This window comes from Phyllobates terribilis, unplaced genomic scaffold (genome assembly GCF_046119375.1).
Source record: "Phyllobates terribilis strain yellow unplaced genomic scaffold, ASM4611937v1 Scaffold_2__4_contigs__length_985480577, whole genome shotgun sequence".
Lineage (NCBI taxonomy): Eukaryota > Metazoa > Chordata > Amphibia > Anura > Dendrobatidae > Phyllobates > Phyllobates terribilis.
The window spans coordinates 109266444-109292765 of record NW_027362762.1 but is presented as its reverse complement, the minus strand read 5'-3'; the positions used below and the strand labels follow the sequence as shown (position 1 = coordinate 109292765).

The window sequence follows — 26322 nt, the reverse complement described above, 5'->3', positions numbered from 1 at the left end:
CATATAAAATTATCCCCCTTTTTACTGACCGCCCTGGGTCACGGACCGGGCCAGCCACCGTGATTTCCCCCGGCAATCGGAGGCCCGGCTGCCGAGTACCCCACGGCCCTGGGGGCGCGTCAACAGTCATTCTGGATCCGGCTGTAGAAGGTTGCTGCACTTGATCTTGCAGACACATTCTTGCTCCTTTTCATCATCCCTCCCTCTCTAGGACCTAGCAGTGATCTCCACTTTCTGCTGCTAATTAACACACCCCTGCTGGATCTTTAAATACACTCTCAGTTTCTCCATAGCGTTGCTGGTGATAGAGTAAATTCCTCTGTTCAGGTCTGGAATTCTAGCAGTCGGCTAGATTCTTCTTGGAGATCCTTTGTGGATTGTAGTCGTGATCTCTCTGGTGTTTTCTCAAAGCTAAGTGTATCCCCTTGTCTGTTTCCCTGGTTTGTCTTTAGTTGCATAGGGGCTGACTAGTGCTGAACCCTCACCCTCCCTACCTAGGGCCTAGCTCTAGGGCCTAGCTCTAGGGTCAGCCAGGGCTAAGGTATCCTACTCGGGGATAGATGCGGAACCTATTTAGGAATGATAGGGGAGTCAGGGTGTTGTTCGATAACAATAATAATCTTTATTTTTATATAGTGCCATATTCCGCAGCACTTTACATACATTAGATCTGCTTAGGGGTCTTCACTCCCCCTTTCCCTAGTTGCTGGGCTTCCCACCCCTTTTCCCGTCATTGTACGGTGAGTTCTTCCCATATCTAGCATGACAGTTTACAGTTGTGATAAAATCCGTTTTCTCTGCTGCAGGTGTAGTAGTGCTCTGAATGCTGAGCTATGTATAACCCCGCTCATCACGGATTCCCAGTTTTCTGTGTACACCGAAGGTTGACAGGAAGCTGCTAATCAGTGGTGGGGTTGGGGTTAGACCGAGCAGTTGACTAGGAGGCACGAGACTACTAGTCCTTTAGTGATAATCTCCTGCTGATAAAACAGTGATTTTATTGAAACTACAACACACAGCGTAATCAGTGACGCATTGCTGGAATCAAGGCCTCTGCCCCTACATCATACTGCTCTCGGATTACATATCAAAAACCTGCTGCCAGATTCCCTTTAATAGCTATGTATTTGTTACTCCTTAGCAAAGCAGCTCCTATCTTTTTAAAATTACTTGATCTGTTTTCATTGTTTTCTTGTATAAGAATTATTCATCCAAGGAAGGCAGTGTCTTGAGGGAGTGCCCACTCCTCCTTACACACAGTAAATATAGGAGATGAAGTAAGCCAACAAAGAGCTACCGGTTATCAAAGCAGAAATATGTCTATATGTAAATATAAAGTGCAGCACTGAAAGGCAAACCTCCCAAAGGATAGCCCTGACATTGCTTTATTTGCCATTCGCAGACGTTAATACATCTGTAATTCCTTTTAAATATTTACAGGCACAGTCAGGCATCTCTTTGCCGAACATCATTTCAACATCACTGAGAGCTGCCAAAGACGGTTTAAAAAAAAAAAAAGTTTAGTGTTTAAACTCTACTGTTCTCCATGAAAGAACAAAAGTTTCTCAATTTTTTTTTCACTCGAAGGCACAAATCATAGTGATCAGATCATTGTAATTCACCAATGGCTGGTCTCTGTGTCTAGACTTCCCCTACATCAGAATGCAGCTGCCTCACCTTTCCTATTACTGCTTTATCACATATGTATAACTTTGTCATGGCTGTCTGCAATGCAGGTTATAACCCCATGCTTAAAGTTAGTTGCAATAGTTAAAAGGGTATTACCATCCCAATATGTAGTAGGTGTAATAATAATAATAATAGCCAATACCTCCAATTAGAATTGCAGTATAGTTCTTCTGATAAGCTATGCCACTTACCCCATGTGTAGGGCATTGCAGTAGCTTAGATATCCATGGTTACGACCACTAACAACTAACTGTCACTATATGAGTGGTGGTAACCCTAGATACCTAAGCTACTGCAATGCCCTATACATGGGTAAGCGACATAGCTGATCAGAAGAACTATACTACATTTCTAATTGGAGGTATTTGCTAATATTATTACACCTGCTACATTTTGGAATTGGTTCTTGGAGATAGGAATACCCCTTTAACTATTACAACTAACTTTAAGCATCGGGTTATAGCCGGTGTGGCAGGCAGCAATGACAGAGTTATACATACATTTATTATTATTACACCTACTACATTGGGATAGGATCTTTGAGATGGGAATACCCTCGTTTAAGTTATTTTAGAATTATTGTACAGCAAACCGTGACACTTGAGGTTCCTGGTTTGATTATGGTGGGTTGCAGTAAGCGGCAGCAGCACCACCATGACCTGTCACAGTAAATACTGGGTGGATTAATGGCGTCCTAGCTGTCAGCTACAGGAAGAGGTGTCGGCATGGGCCCGGGAAGGCATGTGGGTGTGCGTTTTGATTTAAAAAATTGAAAAAGTGTCAATTCAGCTCACTGCTCCTGTGTTAGGGATAAGTAACCCAGGATACTCCCAGGGTAGACAATATAAAGAAAAAAAAAGTGTTTTTTCAGCTCACCATTAGATGAATTTAGGAATTCATCTAATGGTGAGCTGAAAAAACACTTTTTTTTTTAAAGTATTTTTGGCTTTGGGTGTGGACTCCAGGATGGTGCTCGGATAAAGCGGCTGTGGTAATCAACAAAAAACTGGGATCCAGCGACAGACATCCAAATGAGAATCTGAATGTGTGTTAAAACTTCATGTTTATTAGAATTCCTTTAAAATTAATTGCTCACCTTATTCCCTTTCCTCTCCTTTTTTTTTTATTTAACCCTGCTTTTGTACTGATCACAAGACATGGTTATGACTAAGGACATTTTTGTTCGAAACGCGTAATCCCCTGGATCTACAATTTTAACAGCATGATTTTAAAGGAATTCTAATAAAACTTCATGTTTAACACACATTCAGATTCTCATTTGGATGTCTGTCGCTGGATCCCTGTTTTTTGTTGATTACCACAGCCGCTTTATCCGAGCACCATCCTGGAGTCCACACCCAAAGCCATAGGAATTCATCTAATGGTGAGCTGAAAAAAAACTTTTTTTTCCTTTATATTGACATATTGGAATTGGCTTTTTCCTTCATTTTTCTGCTCCCATTTTTTCACTAGGATTAATATAATTATAAAATCCTTACAGTTATATATCTGGCTGGATATGGAGGGTCTCCAATCTCATGAGCAATTTTTTTATGTAAATAATCCTGCTAGATTAAACAGAGTCGCTTCTATTTTTTCATTGACAATTGCCCGAGAAATTTTATCTCATCCTGATTTGAACACTCGTATGCAAAATTTGGAAAAAATAATGTCATCACGACTAAAAACATGGTGGGATTTCAAAACTTTACAAGCTTATGTTGATAACTGTATGATTCCTCGTGGTTTACGTTCGAAAGAAAGGCCAACTACAGTGTGTGATGATGAATTTGTGAAATTATGGGATGATATTTTATCAAACTGCTCACTAAAGTTAATTCAGCTTATTTTGAAATATGAACAGTCTAAACTTGATGAATTAGAAAAAAATATGAGACATTGAAATTTCTATAGGATCTCATGCCATTTCATCAGCGTACACTGCTTTTCAGAAGAAAATCAGTGAGAACTTTACCAAACTAGAAGATGATATACCGAAAATTAAACAAAACAAATTTCAACTGGATTCAATTGACTGTTCCACAAATCATGTGTATGATTGGCACATTCAAAGACGCAAGGAAAAATCTCCTAAATCTATCTGAAAAAAGGGCATCAAAAAAGACAACCAGGAAAAAAAGATTCCACCAAGAGTTGTTTTTAGTTCCACAGAAATAGATTCTAGTGATCCACCTGCTGACATTTCTGATGTAGAGATAGCCACATCATCAAATGAGCCAGTTTTTTTACAAGTGGTAAATCCTACAACGAAGAAAAAACAGCCTATAAAAAAACTAGGCGTTCAGGCCGCAAACACCACAGAAAAAGTACACCAGTATTTCACACGGAAGAGAACTTAATCCATCAGAGTGAGAATGTTACTGTAGTCAACTTGTCTGCTACTATAATCAATGAAGATCAAATAAAAATTCTCCGTAAATGACTTAATTTTGTACCCAGTTCAATTTATTTTCTACTTTAATTGATGTAAACAAGTTTGTTCGTAATATGACTATAAAGAAACATTTTTTTGATCCCAATGAAGGTCATGAAACATCTGAGACACAAACTTCTCATATTTTTGATTCTTTTCTGCCCAGCTTCAGTGAACAAATTTCAGCTAGACATTTGGAAAATTTGTCTGATGCTGATCTTGCTATTTCATCGCTTCATGATACTCACTTCAGGAAAAGAATACCGAATCCTACTTTTTATCCAATACAAAGTAGGAGTAATTGTATTGATGATTGTCAAGCATTCGTGGAGGCTGAACTAAAAACTCGAATGCCTCAAATAAAATCAAAAAGGAGAATCTCAACAAGAGAGAGAAAAGTGCTTTAAAGTCTCTACAATCAAATGATCGTGTCATTATAAAAAACTCGAATAAAGGTGGATCTGTGGTAATCATGGACATTAAATTGTATGAAATGCAAATCTGTGAAATGTTGAACGACTCGGCTACATATAAACCGCTAAGATCTGATCCAACTAATACAGTATGGATTCAATTAAGTACTATCTTGCATGAAGGAGAACATCTGGGAATTTTGGATCAAAAACAAGTTGAATTTTTCAGCCCTCTTAAACCAAGAGTACCTCTTTTTCATGCACTGCCCAAACTACATAAAGGGACATTTCCACCCCCAATGAGACCGATTGTTTCGGGCATTGACTTCTACAACAGCAAGGTTGTTCTGTGGGAGTGAAATTTTTCCCCTCTATTGCTGTTATTTTTATGAATTGGTGGGAGGACAATTATATTTATTCAGAACTGAATCCATTTCAATCTTCTCTATATTGTTACATGAGATATATAGATGATGGTTTAATAATATGGTCCGGTCCCGATGAGTCAGTTTATGATTTCGTTCAATAAAATTAACAATAATCCGTTTAATATTTCTTTCACTTTCCAACATGAAAAGGAGTCGATTCCATATTTGGATTTCAACTTAAAAGGGTCAATTATAACTGGTAAAATTGATTGCTCCTTATTTCGCAAACCTACTGCTGGGAATTCTATATTACATGCCAACAGCTGCCATCCCAGGCATGTTGTGAATAATGTTCCAACAGGAGAATATATTGGAGCTAAAAGATGTACTAACAGAGAGGATTTTTGGAAGGAGTGCACCATTATTGACCGTAGATTTAAAAACCGTGGCTATTCAACTAATGTGCTCGAAAGGGCAAAAATTAAGGCTGATAGTAAAAGCAGAGCAGAATACTTACAGCAGAAAAAAACTGAACGTGAAAATCTGCCTAATCTAACTTTTTCAACTACATATAGCACTAACTTTTTCAACTACATATAGCAGTAATTTTCATCAAGTGACTGATGTGATTAAGAAATACCTTCCGGTGTTATATGCTGACGACACCTTGAAAAAACTGCTAGAAAAAGGAGTTAATTTTGTATCCAGGAGAGGAATTACTATTGGTAACATGATATCCCCTTCTGATCACACAGTAAGGCAAAAAACTAAAGCAAAATGTAACTGTTTATCTGTGTCTGGCTCATATATATGCGGCAAACGACAATGCGGCTTATGTCCATACATGGATAATTCTAAGGAAATTAATGCCACGGCTTCTCCATACACACATAGGAACCGCACGTTTATTAATTGCAGTACAACCTATGTGGTTTATGTCATCACGTGCATACAGTGCAATCTTCAATATGTTGGTTGCACCACACGACCTCTCAGGACGAGGATTGCAGAACATATGTATGATGCTGCAAATGTTACAACAAGAGCCCTATCAGGAGCATCTTACCATTTTCTGTCTGTCCATAGAGGTTGTGTGGACTTTTTTCGTGTTCATGCATTAGAGGAGGTTCTCACCAGTGGTCGAGGCGGGGATAGAGATAAAGTATTTCATTTTAGAGAAGCGCAATAAGTTTAATTGCAGAGTCCCTTCTGGATTGAATAAGTAAACGGATATCATGTATTATTATTGAGTTAATGCTTTTTGCACCTATGACATTTTTGTTTTATTAGCATAATTGTCTCATCTACATGATTAATTGCTCACCTTATTCCCTTTCCTCTCCTTTTTTTTTATTTAACCCTACTTTTGTACTGATCACAAGACATGGTTATGACTAAGGACATTTTTGTTCGAAACGCGTAATCCCCTGGATCTACAATTTTAACAGCATGATTTTAAAGGAATTCTAATAAAACTTCATGTTTAACACACATTCAGATTCTCAGTTGGATGTCTGTCGCTGGATCCCTGTTCCCAGGGTAGACAGTGTGTGCTCTGGGTGTGGTGCACGGATTATGCACTGGTCTGGCTTCCAGGTCAAATAGCTCTCAATGGTCCAAAAGGGGATGTTCTCCAGCACCAAAGGAAAGTAGTTAAAAGCCTTTAATCCTATAGGATAAAAAAAATTTGTCAGAGTGTGCTCTTTGTAGGGTTTGGTACTCACTCAGCTGCGGTTGAGGTAGGCACAGGAAGCGGTTTCACAAAAAATGTTCAGGCAGGTTTATTCAGACTTCATAAACCACTCAGCATAAGCAAACAAAAACAGCCTTGTCCGGTACAGAGTAAAAATAGAAAATATACAGTTCATGCAATATGGTGGGTTCACCCGCTCAGGTCAGTGGCCTTCAGCAAACCACACGGGAGGTCTCCACATCTCCAGCCACAGAAAAACACACTGGAGATCCACACATCTCCAGACACAGACCTTGAATGAGACACTTGGTCTCCATTTTATTTACCAAACCACGCCCCCGGGTAAAACCGTCCCTGATACGCCCTATTAACCCTCTCAGCACTATACATGCTGGAGCATGATTTCCCAGGTCTACATCACCGAAGCTACCAATCTCGATGATGCATATCTCCCCTCAAGGACCTGTCCGGCGGACATCTAACAACATATTAAAAAACCCATAATGCTTATGCGTTTCGGTTAGAAAAAAACCTTAATCATAGCACATGATTATTATGATTAAAGATTTTTCTACCTGAAACACGTAAGCATTGAGTTTTTTTTAATATGTGCACATTCTCCCAATTTTTTTTTTTATCCTACAGGACCGTGTTCCCTAACTCCAGTCCTCAAGAGTCAGTCCTCAACAGGTCATGTTTTCAGGATTTCCTTAGTATTGCAAAGGTGATGGTTACCTGTGCAATACTAAGGAATTCCTGAAAACATGCGCCACAATAGAAAGGGCAGACAGAAGCTAATAAAAGGGAGTAGTTTGGCACCAAGCAGATTGCAGATATTGTGTATGTGCACCCAATCAAATCTGTTTTGAGGCCTCACTGATAACTAGGCCTTGTCTTGTCCATCAAAGCTGCATAAGTCAGTTGGAGGCTGAAATGTCTGATTCATTAATAATTGTTGGTTGGCTAAAGCCTCTGTTTCAATAGAGTTGGTGGCTGGAGGCCGGATCGAGTGAAGTAGCCTGTGGGCATAGAAGATCACTTAGTGATCATTTTTATTTATTTTTTTATTTTGTGACCCATTATTGCTGAGCCCAGCTGGGATAGCCTTTTGTGAAAGCGATATGAGTTGAGTCAGCCTTGGGAGGTCTCACCTCTATGAAATCTGCTGTGGCTATAAAAGAGAAGTTAGCCCTGGAAAGCCTACATGGCTTAGGTTGTGGAAGGTGGCAACTCTGTGCAGACTACAAAAACCAAAAGCAATGAACTTGAATGTAAGTTGGTGAGCATGCAACTTGTAGGCGGCCTGTAGGCGCATGTTCACGCTGGCCACTAAACAGGCAAAACCCAAGACAAAAACCAAATGAACAAATACCCTGCAGTAAATAAATATACAGCAATAGCACATGAAAGTGATATAGGGTACTTGGTTAACATAATTTTTCTAAAAAAAAAAAAAGAAAACTTAAAAGCCATCCCACAACGTCACGGTGACCCTATTTGGGACAGTCCTAACCTGTAGTATTAAAACCTTACCATATGTCTAATGACATAAGTGTGAATAAGGGCTGAGAAGGACCAAGGCTGGATTAGTCTAGCTTCAATTAAGGAACAGGCTTTTGTGAAAGCGATATGAGTTGAGCACACTGTCAGCTTTGGGAGGTCTCACATCTATGAAATCTGCTGGGTCTGTAAAAGAGAAGTTAGCCCAGGAAAGCCTACATGGCTTAGGTTGTGGAAGGTGGCAACTATGTGCAGACTACAGTTGGAACCTAGAGGAAGGTTGCTTATTCACAGCCTTGGAGGGGATGGTGAGCATTGTGTGGTGGGAGATTGCTTTCCAACAATCTGTGGGGAGTTCTGGACAGTTGAGTTCAGGATTAGGGATGGGTTTAGCAATTACCCCCTAAAAGTTGACTTCTGCAACTACTTTATTAGTAGGTGTAGTTCCAGGAAGTAGGGGGAGGGAAACCCTTTGCCAGAGGCCTACGTAAATTTCACATTAGTTTACTCTACGTCCATTCTCAATTGTTGGCGTTGTTTTTGAAGTTCTATCTGGAACATTCAAGTATTCTGCATAACCTGAGATAAATAGCAGCCGTGAAGTTCAGTAGCACTGCACCTATGTCTTTAGAGGGGGATCCTCTACCATAATCTTGACAGTCTCTATCCTTTAGCGTTTCTTACTACACTTTTTGTGAGAATGATACAGTCTGCAATGCTGATACAATGGTGCGTCTCTGCCAGGACTTAGCTAAATATCTAGACACGAGACATTGCTGAGGATGGTATTAATCCTCTTTCTCATAACAATCTTCTAGCTCAAGGACATTTACATCCAGACTGGAACAGAAGTATAAATGATGGGATTGCTGCGGCTTCTGGAACAATTTAGAGCATTGTACGGGCTGCATGTAAAGTGGATTTGATCCCAGTGAGGACTTGGCTGAACTATATGACTTTTCTTGGCTTTTCCTGGAAAGTGATGTCATTAGAACAGATTTATTCATACATGCGTTTTATGCTGCCCGCTGCTGTGAGAACTTATTACTTAACACACACAAAAAGTGAATTACAATGAACATTTGGAGAGTTTTCAAGGTCTTTAAAGTTGACTTTCAAAAAAAGGATTTTTCAAATGAAATACTGAGAAGTGTAGAAGATGTTCTGATTCATCCTTTCCTAAACAGCACATTTTATGATGAAAATAAGCGGTTTAAAGACTCTCACCCTCAAAAGTAGCACTCCAGTGAAAGTTTAATTTTTATGTAAATGAATATGGTATACACAGTGCAGTTTATAGTTTACTAATAGATTTGAATTTAGTAAAATGCCCTAATTTCAAGATATGAGACCTGGTCATAGCAGTTTCACTGTCAAGTTTTGGCTGATCACAGGAGAGCGTTTCCTGTTTTGGCATGTGACTAGTGCTTTGCCTGAAGGGTGTTGGCTGATTGGCTAATTTCAGTGACTAAGCCATCCCCATTCTCTGTCTATGTGTTGGCTGTGACTTCACACATGACTTCTCATGTGCCATCTTAGGAAACACATTCGTCCACCACAGCCATCCCCCAAAGTATGAAGACCCCACTACAGCCACCTCACTCAGTATGATGGTCTCCCCACAGCTACCCCACACAGTATGATGGTCTCCCCACAGCCACCCCACACAGTATGATGGTCAACCCACACCCAAGCCTGTAGTGTAGCTCCAAGCTTCAGGACTCATTCTGGTATATTGACATTGGGCACTTTTTCAACTAAAGGTCTATGAGCAAGTCTAATTAACGTCTAATTAACACGTCATTTTGTTCTCCTACACAAATGAAGACCTATCTTCAACAGTGTTCAGTTTTGTCTGTGTTATCATCCCTGTGTGATGCAGGTTTAAAATAGATTTTATGGTGATACAGAAATCAATAAGTCACGAAAAGGGTCTTGATGGAAAGAAAATGGTTGGTTTTAGGGGGCTTGGGCTGCTAACAGGTCACAGCTGAAATAGACTGGATTACAAAATTTTCTTGAAAATTTAAAAAAATAATAATTGTAAAATCCCATTAAGGATTAAGACAGGTCAAGAAAGAATTTTTTCCCTTGATGCAAATTGGCTGAATGTGTCCTGGGGTATTTGCTTTCTTCTGGATCAACAGATTTAGGCATAGGGATTTTAGTAATACCATTATTAGAATCATAAGAGTAATAAAAAAAATATAAAACTAATCCAAAAAAATTATAAACTGGTTCATTTTTAATTGTAATAGTGCAGTAATAATAAAACTGGTAATAATACATTTGTGAGGCCTAGTCCCAGTTAGTTAGTATGTTAGTGTAGGGAGTACAATTGTGAGGAGAAAGGTTGAACTGGATGGACCTAGGTCTTTATTCAACCTACGTTACCATGTTACATGTAGATTTTCTTTACTATAATGTTTCTTTAAAGGGGTTGTCCACTACTAGGACAACCCCTTCTTGAACTAAATGTTTGGCCCCAATAAAATAAAAAAACATATACTCCCCTCCGGTATCGGCACTTGTGTTCCCGGTTCTGTGATGCAGTGGAATGACATGTGGTGTCCGGTGCCTAATCAGCTCTGGCGTCACTGTCCTCACCTCCTGTCAAATTGAACATGAAGAGGAAGTCCAGGATCAGCTACGGCTTGGACTTCTTCTTCACGTTAAATTTGTCCGAAGTGATGCCACGTGTCATTCCACCGCATCACAGAACCGGGACCACAAGTGCCGACACCGGCGTAGGAGTATAGTTTTTTTTATTTTTGTATGTAGCCCGCTGTATCTGGTTAATGTATTTTTAAAGGGAACCTGTCAGGTGATTCATGCTGTGGCATTTCAGAATAAACATTGGGGGCAATTCATTAAAGCTTTTTCTCCAGATTTATAGCAAAAAAAAAAAAACTTTGAAAATGTGCAATTTTTGTGTAATTGCACAAACAAATGCGACTTGGCATTTTCACACCATTCTCGCCTTAGCGCTGACAAAATGGACGGGAGCATGTTTTACATTTGGTGTATATTTGGAGATTGTAGTTGGCTAAGATGTAGCATGTTGTGGTCCAGGTATGATAACTTAATTGGGAATTGTTGCTTTAGAACAGGGGTCTCAAACACGCGGCCCGCGGGCCGCATGCGGCCCCTGAGGCTGCTTTATGCGGCCCGCAGGCACCACAGAGTCAGACCCCTTGACGATCCCGACCTGGTCCAGGAGGAGCCGCCGACAGCAGCGCTGAATTGCCGCACAGAGACTGTTTCCCAGCACTGCATTTCCAATGCCAGCCGCCGGCCAATCAGAGGCCAGCAGCTGATATCTGCGTGTCGGCGCAGCGAGTATGACGTCATTGCCATATGCAGATGTCAGCTGCTGGCCTCTGATTGGCCGGCGGCTGACATTGAAAATGCTGTGCTGGGAGACAGTCTCTGTGCGGCAATGCAGCGCTGCTGTCGGCGGCTCCTCCTGGACCAGGTCGGGATCGTCAAGGGGTCTGACTCTGTGGTGCCTGCGGGCCACATCTGCAGGAAGGACGCCGAGGGAACGGAGGACAGGTGAGAATCATCTTTTTTTTTTTTTTATGTGTGTGAAGAACAGCACAGGGAAAACATAGCCACAGGATGGGGACCTGGATGGGGCACATAGCCACAGGATGGGGACCTGGATGGGGCACATAGCCACAAGAGGGGACCTGGATGGGGCACAGAGCCACAAGAGGGGACCTGGATGGGGTACATAGCCACAGGATGGGGACCTGGATGGGGCACATAGCCACAAGAGGGGACCTGGATGGAGCACATAGCCACAAGAGGGGACCTGGATGGGGTACATAGCCACAAGAGGGGACCTGGATGGGGTACATAGCCACAGGATGGGGACCTGGATGGAGCACATAGCCACAAGAGGGGACCTGGATGGGGCACATAGCCACAAGAGGGGACCTGGATGGGGTACATAGCCACAGGATGGGGACCTGGATGGAGCACATAGCCACAAGAGGGGACCTGGATGGGGCACATAGCCACAAGATGGGGACCTGGATGGGGCACATAGCCACAAGATGGGGACCTGGATGGGGCACATAGCCACAGGATGGGGACCTGGATGGGGTACATAGCCACAGGATGGGGACCTGGATGGGGCACATAGCCACAAGAGGGGACCTGGATGGGGCACAGAGCCACAAGAGGGGACCTGGATGGGGCACAGAGCCACAAGAGGGGACCTGGATGGGGTACATAGCCACAGGATGGGGACCTGGATGGAGCACATAGCCACAAGAGGGGACCTGGATGGGGTACATAGCCACAAGAGGGGACCTGGATGGGGTACATAGCCACAAGAGGGGACCTGGATGGGGTACATAGCCACAGGATGGGGACCTGGATGGAGCACATAGCCACAAGAGGGGACCTGGATGGGGCACATAGCCACAAGATGGGGACCTGGATGGGGTACATAGCCACAGGATGGGGACCTGGATGGGGTACATAGCCACAGGATGGGGACCTGGATGGGGTACATAGCCACAAGAGGGGACCTGGATGGGGCACAGAGCCACAAGAGGGGACCTGGATGGGGCACATAGCCACAAGAGGGGACCTGGATGGGGTACATAGCCACAGGATGGGGACCTGGATGGGGCACATAGCCACAAGAGGGGACCTGGATGGAGCACATAGCCACAAGAGGGGACCTGGATGGGGTACATAGCCACAAGAGGGGACCTGGATGGGGTACATAGCCACAGGATGGGGACCTGGATGGGGCACATAGCCACAGGATGGGGACCTGGATGGGGCACATAGCCACAGGATGGGGACCTGGATGGGGCACAGAGCCACAGGATGGGGACCTGGATGGGGCACAGAGCCACAGGATGGGGACCTGGATGGGGCACATAGCCACAAGAGGGGACCTGGATGGGGCACATAGCCTCAAGATGGGGACCTGGATGGGGCACATAGCCACAAGATGAGGACCTGGATGGGGCACATAGCCACAAGATGGGGACCTGGATGGGGCACATAGCCACAGGATGGGGACCTGGATGGGGCACATAGCCACAGGATGGGGACCTGGATGGGGCACATAGCCACAGGATGGGGACCTGGATGGGGCACATAGCCACAAGATGGGGACCTGGATGGGGCACATAGCCACAAGATGGGGACCTGGATGGGGCACATAGCCACAAGATGGGGACCTGGATGGGGCACATAGCCACAAGATGGGGACCTGGATGGGGCACATAGCCACAGGATGGGGACCTGGATGGGGCACATAGCCACAGGATGGGGACCTGGATGAGGCACATAGCCACAGGATGGGGACCTGGATGAGGCACATAGCCACAGGATGGGGACCTGGATGAGGCACATAGCCACAAGATGGGGACCTGGATGGGGCACATAGCCACAGGATGGGGACCTGGATGGGGCACATAGCCACAAGATGGGGACCTGGATGGGGCACATAGCCACAAGATGGGGATCTGGATGGGGCACATAGCCACAAGATGGGGATCTGGATGGGGCACATAGTCACAGGATGGGGACCTGGATGGGGCACATAGCCACAAGATGGGGACCTGGATGTGGCACATAGCCACAGGATGGGGACCTGGATGGGGCACATTAGTACAAGATGGGGACTTGGATGGGGAACATTACTACAAGATGTTTGCCATTATTACTATATGATGCTAATTGTAAGACAATATTACTGAATGTGGCCAATTGGGGGAAACAAAATTGTAAAAATCAAAAAAATAAAAATAAAGCATGAAAAAATATTGGGCGCTAAAAATGCTGTTTTATATGTAAACTAAAGTAAACACAAAAAAGTGCACGTTTATTATCGCCACATCCATAACGACCCAAGCCATAAAAAAATAAACACGGAAAAAATGTTCAAAAGGTGTATACAAAAAAAATGGTATCACTAAAAATGTCACATTGAACAAAGAATGCGGCCCCCCAAATTCAATTTTTTTCCATGTGCGGCCCATATACCCAGCCGAGTTTGAGACCCCTGCTTTAGAACAACTAGAAGCAGTAGAACATCTAAGTACGTGGCTATCCGTATCTTTGCCTTTTTTTATTATTTTTATTCAGTGAACCTATGTTCTGCTAAATCTGCTATGATAGTTTGGAATGTCATTTTATCAGGATTTGGCACCTGACAGCCAAGTGAATTCTCATGGGAGAACATTATTTGTATTTGATTTAATCTTGGCAAAATTTCACCCGTGCTTATGTTTTCAGTACTTTTGGGAACCCGTACTTATATTAATCTCTACAAAGTTAAGTCTGCTCCTTCTCTCTGTGACAGCTAATGGAAGAGCTGAGCTGCTGAAAATAAATCTCCGAGAAGTTGAGCTGGACGCAGCAGTAAACCTGGAGGTCATTGCAGAGAAGATTGAGGGATACTCCGGCGCCGACATCACCAATGTTTGCAGGTACAATACAAACGGACTAAAAACCCCAATGTTATAATGCAGGTTTTATGCTAATGTGGTAATACAATCCCAGCATATCTAGATTATTCTTTGTGTAATTTTATATTCTCAAAATCTCTTGTTTGCAGTCATTTAATAGGAATGTAATGGCTGTTACTCTTATCAGTCTGGTTGCGAAGGAGTTAAAAAAAATAAATAAAAATAAGATGCAAAATGTTCTTGTTTTTTCTTTCATGTCATTCCCCATTCTTCCCCTTTTTAATAAGGTGCGGACTCATTGGGTAAAACCTTAACCTTTCGTAAATAATTTGGCAATCTGTTAGCTGTCTTAAGCCAATCTGCTCGTGCAATTAATCAACTGCTCTCAGCTCCTTAGAAATGTAATTACAGATTTAATATCTGGAGGAGGCCTTTTTTCGATTGTCTAATTACTTTTTTATCAGCGCCGCTTTCTAAAAAATTAAGTGAATTTGTATCATCAAAACTTTGAAATGGTGTCAAAAATGGACTAATTTACCCAATTAATGTCTATTGTCGTTAATATCTACAATGGATTTTTCTTAATTATTTGGAATTGCATTTGTGGCATTGCGTTATTAGAGAAGAAGCTCACATACGAAGCTTCGGGAGCAATATTTTCTGAAACGTTCTGTTCCTGTGTGATGCCCCCAAGACCGTTATAAATGAAAGTATACCATATTCATACTCTAGAGCCCACCTGTTGGAAGCAGCTATCCTAAAAGTCACTATCGACCCTATAATGCATCTTGCAATATTTATTTATTTATTTTACACTTATATAGTGCCATTAATTCCACTGCGCTGTACAGACATCATCACTGTCCCCATTGGGGCTCACAATCTACATTCCCTATCAGTATGTCTTTGAAGTGTGGGATGAAACCGGAGAACCCAGAGGGAACCCACACAAACACGGGGAGAACATACAAACTGCTTGCAGATGTTGTCCTTGGTGGGATATGAACACAGGACCCCAGCACTGCAAGGCTGCAGTGCTAACCACTGAGCCACCATGCAGCGCGATATGAAAATATCAGTGATTTAAAGCACATAATAATCCATTAACCCATACAGAGTAACCTTGTAAATACGTTGTATTTATTTATTTTTATTCTAGAGCTGTATTCATAATTCTATAAATTTCATAGTGAAAATTTTCCACTATTCCTAGTTTTCCCAGGGTTATTACATCAAGCACTGCATAATATGAGCTCAGGCAAGGCCACCCTTAGATTTATACCCTCACCACCTTTTTAATATCCGCTGTAATGATGAATTGACATAATAGTATTCATTTATTTCAAGAGAACAATATTATCAACTATTAACATTCGTTTAAACAGATTTTGCATAAATCAATAGTACAAGTGATTATAAGAAACTTTGTAACATATTTTATCAGAAATACACTTTTTTTTTTCCCTCCACTTATGAGCCACTTTTTCCCCTATCTCTTGAACTTACTAGTCACTCTGAAAAAAAAAATTATTCGAATTTGTTTTTATCAAAGCAAAGTTGAGTTACCTGGTTTGTAGTCTGTGAAGAACACCCAGCACATTGTGAGACCAGAAGCTGCAGCTTCTAGCAAACCTACAGTATTTTATGGCAGTGCTGGATTCACAGACACACAGATTAGTACTGCTATATATCGTCTTCAATGTTGCTGCAACTTCTGAACATGTGCTTCAAAGAAAGAAGAGCCACTAATCTCTACTCACTAGATCAGAGACAACTGCACTTAGGGAAGAGTCAGGCGGCTCAGACAGGAATGGCAACACAATGTTTCAGACTGGCCGTCGAATCTCTTCACCCGAGCGTGACAGCATGTATTTCTATGCAGCTCTCACACTCTGGTTGGGGGAGCTGCCAGCCAGTCCGAGCATTGTGTTGCTATCCTCATCTGAGTTATACGGCCGACTGACTTTTCCCTTATAGTGAAAAAGCGCTTGCAGATGTTAAATCTGGTGATAAAAACAGTATACAAATAGTGTGATTTCTCATATTCACACTTATGAATGCTTCTTTAGAATAGTCAACTGAAACGACAGGTACACTGGCAATCAAAAACTATAGAACGTCAAGGCTGTTTTGTGCAAGGCAGTGCAAGAAGACTATGCATTTTTTTCTGGAAAATGTTGTCTTTTATTATGTGGTTATTATAATTGTGCACGTCAATCCTTATCGACAACTGTTTTTCTTTAAGGCACTTAAAAAAAATAAAAAAAAAGACCAAAAAGGCAGCAAGCTTTAAATAGGCAAAAGAAATACTAAAAATAATACTTGCCATATTGATCCCCTGCCGCACACTTCTCCACTCAACTATCCTTCCTAAACACACGTAAAAAAAGCAAAATTCTATTAAAAATTTTTTTTTTTTTTTTTAACTGACAGGTAAGATGAAAGTCTGTGTGCGCGCATCGGTCACCCCTGCTGGATCAGTTATTTCATAGGTTGGCATATAGCTGCTCTTGCAAAGATTGTATGGCTCATAATTTGGGCAAATATGACGATATGTAGCATTTGGTCAGACATTAGATGAATAGATCCTGTGCTCTGTAATGCCCATACCAATTGCATAGACTTTAATTGTTTTTTTGTTTGTTTCGTGAACTATGTGTGCCCATTTATTGAGTTCAGCTGTCTAATTCATTTCGGAGTCCATCAAGTCATCTTTCTAATTTTTTCTAGATATTTGGGTCTAGATAAACATTATATTATACATTAAATGATGTTTTTTTTTTTAGGGACGCCTCCATGATGGCTATGCGCCGTCGTATCCAGGGCTTGACACCAGAACAGATCCGGGCTTTGTCCAAGGATGAGCTACAGATGCCTGTGACGATGACAGACTTTGACTTGGCACTAAAGAAAATCTCAAAATCTGTTTCAGCTCAAGACTTGGAGAAGTATGAGAAGTGGATGGGTGAATTCGGTTCAGCTTAATAAACCTTAGCTTACATATTTTGTATTAATAAATTTTCCAGCTTTTGTGAAGACAACAAAATTGACATGAATTGTGTCTGACCTAACAATTTCGCTTTGATGACCAGCCATATCATTTTACATATCCATAGGAAGGAGCCCTTTTTGTGACCAGAGACTATCATTTGCAAAAATAATGCCAGAACGCACATTTCCAAACCCATTCATTGGGTTTTTACTTTCTAGCGAATATTTACTTTGAGGCTTGTTGAGTCTTTTTACATAATATAAAAATATATATTTGGAGATCCATTTGGCTTTGAAATTGTGATCCCTTCTTGTGTATGAAATTCACAGAACAGCCATTTTTTTGCCTATCGGAGAGCCTTCAGAAAAATCAGTGAAGCTTGGTTTGTGTCCACGTTAAAATCCAACCACTTGCTACCTCCAAAACGTCTACTCAGATGTCCTCCATGAGCAGCTTTAATTAAAGAGGCTGCTCCATCTGGGACAGTTGTGGCATATCTACAATATGTGACATAAATGTCCACTATTAACTTTTAAAGGAGTTCTGAACAATGCAGGAAAGCGTTTAAACAATTTCTAAAATGCCTACAAAAATAAATAGCGAAATCCACACGTGTGACCACTTCTCAACTTGGAACTGTGCTATGGGAACCATGTTCCTGTAATGGATGCGGCTCTAAACATTGGGACCTATATCAGACCCTTATGGCCTGTCCTGTAATAATGCCATACATACCCCAGGTGGAAATCCCTCTTTAAATATTTGGGTAGGTAATTCTGTACCTAGAAATATTGGTTGTAATACAGTGCCTACAAGTAGTATTCAACCCCCTGCAGATTTAGCTGGTTGACACATGCGGAATTAACTTGGCATTGTGACATTTGTACTGTAGATCAGCCTGGAAGTGGGAAATGCACTGCAGCAAATATTGTTTTTGTTTTTTTTTTGTTTTGTTTTTTAAAACGTTAAAAGTTAATTCAGAGTGTCATTTATTATTCAACCCCTCAAACCACAAGAATTCTGTTTGGTCCCCCTAAAGTGTTAAGAAGTAGTTCAGGCACCAAGAATAATGAGCTTCACATGTGTGGATTAAAGATCTCTTTTGCCAGCCTTTTCTAACTATTTAAGACCCTCCCCAAACTTGTGAACAGCACTCAGACATGGTCAACATGGGAAAGACAAAGGAGCATTCCAAGCCCATCAGAGACAAGATCGTGGAGGGTCACAAGGCTGGCAAGGGGTACAAAACCCTTTCCAAGGAGTTGGGCCTACCTGTCTCCACTGTTGGGAGCATCATCCGTAAGTGGAAGGCTTATGGAACTACTGTTAGCCTTCCACGGCCTGGACAGCCTTTGAAAGTGTCCTCCCGTGCCGAGGCCAGGCTTGTCCGAAGAGTCAAGGCTAACCCAAGGACAACAAGGAAGGAGCTCCGGGAAGATCTCATGGCAGTGGGGACATTGGTTTCAGTCAATACCATAAGTAATGTACTCCACCGCAATGGTCTCCGTTCCAGACGAGCCCGTAAGGTACCTTTACTTTCAAAGTGTCATGTCAAGGCTCGTCTACAGTTTGCTCATGATCACTTGGAGGACTCTGAGACAGACTGGTTCAAGGTTCTATGGTCTGATGAGACCAAGATCGAGATCTTTGGTGCCAACCACACACGTGACGTTTGGTGACTGGATGGCACTGTATACGACCCCAAGAATACCATCCCTACAGTCAAGCATGGTGGTGGCAGCATCATGCTGTGGGGCTGTTTCTCAGCCAAGGGGCCTGGCCATCTGGTCCGCATCCATGGGAAGATGGATAGCACGGCCTACCTGGAGATTTTGGCCAAGAACCTCCGCTCCTCCATCAAAGATCTTAAGATGGGTCGTAATTTCATCTTCCAACAAGACAACGACCCAAAGCACACAGCCAAGAAAACCAAGGCCTGGTTCAAGAGGGAAAAAGTCAAGGTGTTGGAGTGGCCTAGTCAGTCTCCTGACCTTAACCCAATTGAAAACTTGTGGAAGGAGCTCAAGAATAAAGTCCACATGAGACACCCAAAGAACCTAGATAACTTGGAGAAGATCTGCATGGAGGAGTGGGCCACGATAACTCCACAGACCTGTGCCAGCCTGATCAGGTCTTATAAAAGACGATTATTAGCTGTAATTGCAAACAAGGGTTATTCCACAAAATATTAAACATAGGGGTTGTATAATAATTGACCCACACTTTTATGTTTAAAATTTAATAAAATTCAACTGAGCAACATAACTTTTTGGTTTGTAAGATTTATGCTTCTGTTCATAAATCCTACTCTCGTTTGCAGTTTGAAGGCTCTAACTTATTTGCATCTTATCAAACCAGCTAAATCTGCAGGGGGTTGAATACTACTTGTAGGCACTGTAAATTGCAGTATATAAAGTGCTCCTAGAAATGCACTTCGTTATCAACTCCTGTCTGATCCAAATTTGAAATGGGTAATACTCAAAAAGTTTAGCCATGATGAGGTGTTTGACCTAAATACAACAATTGGGCTGATTTTTAGGTCTTGTAGATGGGGATGTTGAACATGTTGATCTTGATATGTTGCAAACTCCCCCCTCCCCCACATCAATTGTGTGTGTTCTCACCATGATATAGCTTCATCACATGTGTGCATAAAAACACATCCGTATGGGACATTCCATTTTGACCATCCATGTGCGGGTTTTCAACATCCATGTGTATGTTTTTTTCAATCTGTGTGTCATCCGTGTGGTACCTGTGTGTACATATGTGTGCGTCATCCATGTGGCAACTGTGTGCCATCCATGTGACACTTGCCAGAATATAACGCATTAAAGAAATTACTGATGTGCAAAGATAATAAATAGATAGATAATTAAATATATTGTAGTGCTTTTTATTAACCCAAATTAATAAATAATTAAATGAAAAAAATGACGCGGGGGTCCCCCCTAATTTTTGAAACCAGCAAAGGTAAAGCAGACAGCTGTGAGCTGATATTATCAGACTGGGAAGGTCTATGGTTATTTTTCCCTTCCCAGCCTTAAAATAGCAGCCCGCAGCCGCCCCAGAAGTGGAGCATCACATTAGATGTTCCAAATCTGACGCTTCGCCTTGGCAATCGGGGTAATGGTTTTTGGAGTTGATGTCAGCTGTGTAGTGTCCACAGGGCCCTGACTCCAGAGCTTCACCTTGGCTCTTCCCAATTACCCTGGTGCAGTGGTAATCGGGGTAATGGTTTTTGGGATTGATTTCAGGTGTGTAGTCTCCAAAAACATGGCTGGCATCAAGCCTTGGTGTTAGTAATGGGGAGGTGTCTATCAGATACCCCCATTACTAACCTAGTAATCAAAAAAAAAACACAGACAAAAATATTTTAATGAAATAAAGACTCTCCCACACTTTCCCTCGTTCACCACTTAATTCAAAAAGTAAAAAAATACTACACAGGTCCTCTGTAGTGCTTGGAATCCTATGTAGTCCAGTGATTCTGATGAGCAAAAAGCTATTGAGCCTCGTTCTGATGCCCCTTTGCCTACAGCCAATGTCGGGTCCTGCTGCGCAGCCGAGGCCCCGCGACTCTGAAGAGCGGTGACGTCAGTAACATTACTCTTCAGTCGCCAGCTTTCGTGCTGCCCTCTGTAGGCAAAGGCTTTAGAGCATCAGAACGAGGCTCCGTAGCCTGTTTGGCGGATTCGTTGGACCTACGTGGGATTTTTTTTTCTTTGTAAATTAAGTGGTGAACGAGGGAAAGTGTGGGGGAGTCTTTATTTCATTAGAATATTTTTGTGTGTATGTTTTTTTATTTTGTTTTTTTTTATTATTATTACTGGGTTAGTAATGGGAGTGTCTCATAGACACCAACACATTACCAACACCAGGGCTCGATGCCAGATGTGTTTTTGGACACTACACAGCTGAAATTAATCCCAAAAACCATGACCTCAATTGCCTCCGCACCGGGCAATCTGGAAGAGCCAAGGGGAATTGCCAGAATTGGAGCACCTAATGTGATGCTCCACTTCTGGGGTGGCTGTGGGCTGGTATTTTTAGGCAGGTAAGGGCCCAATAACCATGGACCTTCCCAGCCTAATGATATCAGCCCCCAGCTCTCTGCTTTACATTTGCTGGTTTCAAAAAAATATGGGGGACCCCACATCATATTTTTTTTTAAATTTAATTAATTATTTATGTGGCTTAATAGAAAGCACTACAAGCTATCTAGTTTTATCTTTCTATTCTCTTTGCACAAAACTTAAAAATCTGTCATTTCTATTCTGCATTTTATTCTGGTACGTGTTACACGGACGGCACACCTGTGCTGCTGGTAGAAAACGGACATGTCGCCGTGTGATTTACACTGACACACGGTCTGAGTGAAATCACGGACATGTGCGCAGCCCCACCGATCATAATGGGTGTGCGTGTGTACGTGTCTCTAGTATGTGTGAAAACGGACGCCACATGTACCGAAAACATGGACCTGTGAAGGGGGCCTTACAGACATATATAGAAATGATAATTCCAACAGTGCAGAAGTCGTCCTACACCTTTTATAATACAATTACATCCTAATCAAATTTTTGGACTGTGAAGGTTGTGCGTGAAGACATTTTATTGTCAGCCGAAATCTTTTTGCCTTCAGAAAGTATTTTAAATGCTGTAGATGTGCATCCAGCTTAAAGGCTTTACTAGTTTAGAAAACCCATTTTCACAAATGCTATTATGGAAAGCTGTTTATCTCTAGGGATGAGCATTCCTTAATACTCCACTGCATTTAAAATAAAAAATGAACTTTGCAAATAATCTTTATTATAAGTATCCAATCATATTGTGTGTACAGCTCCTATGCTGACCCGTCTATCTCCGTGGTTACAGACTACAAACATACTTGTGTGTAGTCTGATCCTGCAATCTTGAAACTCTTTCATCTGCCCCATCTTCTGTCTGTAGATTAGCAAGAAGAAAGAATAGAGGAAGTGTAGTGCACAATATGGGCCAGATTCGTGAAAGCTTTTACATCAAAGGCTGCGCTAAACCACATTTTGCAACTATTGGCAGGGACGTGGCAACACCAGCTCATCAATTCATGACAAGCAGCAGCGTTCCTTACGCCTCATAACTTACTCCAATCCCCGACAGGAGTAAGATTTGTGGCGAGGCGCACGCCACTTGTCAGACGCTCCTGATTCATTAAGAGGCGAGCTCCTCTTAATGAATCAGGAGCATCTGACTCCAGCAAGCCCCCTTAACAAGACTGGCGTGAACAATGCTGGTCTTGATGAATTGGAGCTTGTGACTTTAGGATCAGACTATGCAGATTTGGATTGTAACCACTGAGACACATAGGTCTGCATAAGAGCTGTATACGCAACCAAGTTTGCAGAGTTTTTCATTGTTCATTTTGACATTAGAGAAATACAAATGCCCCAATTCACTCAGGTGTTTGCAGGAGTAAAACACTTGAATAAGTTGCAAAATTTTTGTGCAACTAGGAATTTCCGGCCAGCTTCACCTGCCCACCTAATTCATGAAAATTTACGAAAAGGTGTGTGGGGGGTAACTTTTGCTACAAATGTACTCCAGCTACTGACTGGAGTACATCGCCAATGGAGGTGCACGGCACTTGTGACATGCACCTAATGCATTAAGTGGAGTGCGCCTCTTGAATGAATTAGGCACATCTTACTCATGCATGCTCATCATTAAGACTGTCGTGCACAACACCGGTCTTAGTGAATCGGGTCTAAAATTATACAATTGTATCTGTAGCTTCTAGCATAAAAGTCTAATAATTTATAAGCACATTTGCCGATTCAGCCCTTGATTATAGGGGTTTTCCCACGAACAAAGTACAGTTAAATCAATAGATCTTTGAATAATAAGTTCCACAATTGGATGTGATTAAATAAAATGTTGCTGTGCTGAGATAATCTTATAAATGTTCCCCTGCTGTGTACTGTGTAATGGCTGTGTCTGACCTTACGGGAACATGGTCTGATCATACCACAGCTCCTGGGCAGGGGAGGATGGAAAAGAGTATACAGACAGGACATCCAGGGAATAAAGTTCTTTTCCTCCCGGCAGTGTTGGTCTAAGTGCAGGCGCCGGGCAGGTTTACAACGCTACTAACCAGCAGATTAACCCTATATCTGCAGGTTAATAGCATTTTTTCAGGTGACCGGTTCCATGTAAAGGAACAAATCAGGTAAAACAGATACTTACTGTTTGATGGGTCAGTGCAGGGTTTCCATACTTGGAGCGCTTCCATCCCATTTGTCAGATGTCACCCCGACTCCCTGCACTAGGTATAAGGCTAAGTGCCCACGATGCAGAAATGCTCCGGGTTTTTCCTGAGCGTTTCTGCATGTCCCTGGTAGAAAAAACGCATGTGGATTGTACATGTGTTTTTCCTGCCAGGGACAAGTGTAAGTGAAGCGTTTTGATCATGCGATTTCGCATGCGGGTTGTCAAGCCCTTTCCAAGCGATTTTAGCATCACTTGGAAAGTGCTAGACACCTTGGTCACACTATATAAATCCATGCAACCGGCATGGATTTAATATAGTGTGACCAAGTTAGTTAAAAAAAAAAAAAGAATAAAAATGGTAAAAAAAAACATATACTCACCTTGCGATGGCCCCCAGTCTCCTTATCCGATGCGTCCGGTCTTCCCGTGTCTCGCGGTTGTGTAAAAGGACCTTCCATGACGTCATTTTAGTCATGTGACAGGTCACGCGACCGCCGACGTCAGCGGTCGCGTGACCCATCACATGACTAAATGACGTCATGGCAGGTCCTTTTAGACCATCGCGAGCTGCCAGGGAGCCAGGAGGCATCGCTATGGAGACCGGGGGCCATCAGAAGGTGAGTATAATGTATATTTTTTATTTTAATTCTTTTTTTTTTTTTTTACAGGTACTATGGTACCCAGGTCTGGATGAGTCTCCTGTCCTCCACACCCGGGTACCATCCGCACATTGAATCGTTTAATATCCGCATGTGCACATGTAGTCATGCGGATATTAAGGGATTCAATGCAAGTCAATGGCGGCGAAGACGCCGCGATTATGCAAAATAATTGGTAGTGCTGCGGATTTTTCCGCAATGATAATCCGCAGCGGAAATTTCAGCAGCATGTGCCCAGGGCATGCAGATTATCATTGGGGACCATGGCAGACCTTCTACCAAGCGGAATTGCCGCTGCGGAAACACTTAAACGCATCGTGGGCACACAGCCTAACAGTATATTAGATTTGCCTTTTTATTGTTCCTTTTTAATTGCTGATTTTTACTTTCCATCGTTCATTCACTACATTTCCAATTATTACATGACCATTTCTGCTTGACTACATTACTCCAGGTTCGCACCTTTTCTGCATATCATCGCCATTTTCTTTTTTTTTCCACGTTTATGAGCGGAGCCTTTCTCTCTCCCAACCTTAAATGCAATAGAAGTCTTCTTGGGAACACCATTAGATCATATTTCACGCCTGTTGTGATCCATTATGCAATATGAACCTCTGTAGCAAAGATAAGGCAATAATTCAATTTGCTCTGCTAAAATCCTTCCAGTTGTAAAGATATTACAAGCGTAATTACATTTCTGTCTGTTTGGTAAACTCTTGCCACTAATCCAATTATAATAGCATTCCTGCAAAATTTCAGACGAGGATGTTCTGCGCCGGCAGAGAGGTTTCTTTTTTTTTTTTCTTCTTTTTTTCTGACTTAACAGCATTACCTTCAAGAGACCGATAAGTCTAATACTTCCTTTGAGACATAACCAACTAATGAAGTTTAATTTGTCAGCTCCGGTGTTAGGTTTTTGCTCCCAGCACATTTACATTTAGAGGTCGGAGCAATAATCTTCACATCTATGTTGATAATCCATTTACTTCCATAGGTGGAAAGCAAAAGGAACTGATAAGGAAATTCTTTTTACTAAGGTTACAGTGCCTCTCTGACCCAAAGGTTGTGCACGGTATTGCAGCTTAGTCCCATACATCAAGCCTTCAAAGAAGTATTACCACCTGGGTCATTTATGGCTTATTGACATAATGTCTATTAGAAAGGGCCACGTTATACGTGGTGTGCTTGAAGAGGTGTTTGCGCATGCGCAGCACTCTCTGTTTATTTCTACGGGAGCTCCAAAAATTGCATGTTTTGTGGGAGCTCCGTCGATTTTTCGGAAATATAGTGACTTCCTCCACAGGGTAGGTCAACAACCCCCACTAAAGCATTTCTGCGACAAGTACTGTAATTATAGGTGGTACTACTATTTTTACTCTGGGACACACTGCTAATATTTGTGATACTAATTCTATTTATTGACCCGATGAATTGTACAATCATAATGTGCTGTAAAATCCAGATGTTTTATTATTTTACCATTAATTAATAATAAAATTATACTAATAATTGTATGTGAGTGTTTATTTTATTAGCTATTAACGGATTAATCCACTTCATGTCCTTTTTAAAGTGGATCATATTGATGGGATAGGTCATCAGTATTAGATTGTCAGGGGTCCGACATCCGTCATCTCCACCGATCAGCTTTGACAAGCACAAGCGGTGGCCTGCTGTAAACAGGTCATGGACCAGGAATAGCACAGCGCGGTACACTGTTTAATGGCCGCTCCTTGGTACTGCAGCTTGGCTCTTAATCATCTGAATACCCCCACCGATTTGCTAAAAGTAGCAAATCAACCTTCCTAGGTAATTGATTCAGGGCTGCCATATTGAACTGTCTTTATAAACCTGGTGCCTTCTGATACGCCTATATAATACACTT

General features: G+C 42.0%; 1 protein-coding gene across 1 annotated transcript in view; it reads left to right on the top strand.

Annotated features, from left to right (window-relative positions):
- The window catches only part of KATNAL1 (katanin catalytic subunit A1 like 1), a 195644-nt gene extending 169693 nt beyond the window's left edge, over nucleotides 1-25951 (top strand). The window contains exons 10-11 of the mRNA XM_073662488.1: nucleotides 14432-14558; nucleotides 17324-25951. Of these exons, the coding sequence (XP_073518589.1) occupies nucleotides 14432-14558; nucleotides 17324-17522 (326 nt within the window). The 3' untranslated portion in view covers nucleotides 17523-25951. The remainder of the gene's footprint in view (nucleotides 1-14431; nucleotides 14559-17323) is intronic.
- Nucleotides 25952-26322: the final 371 nt, after the last annotated feature.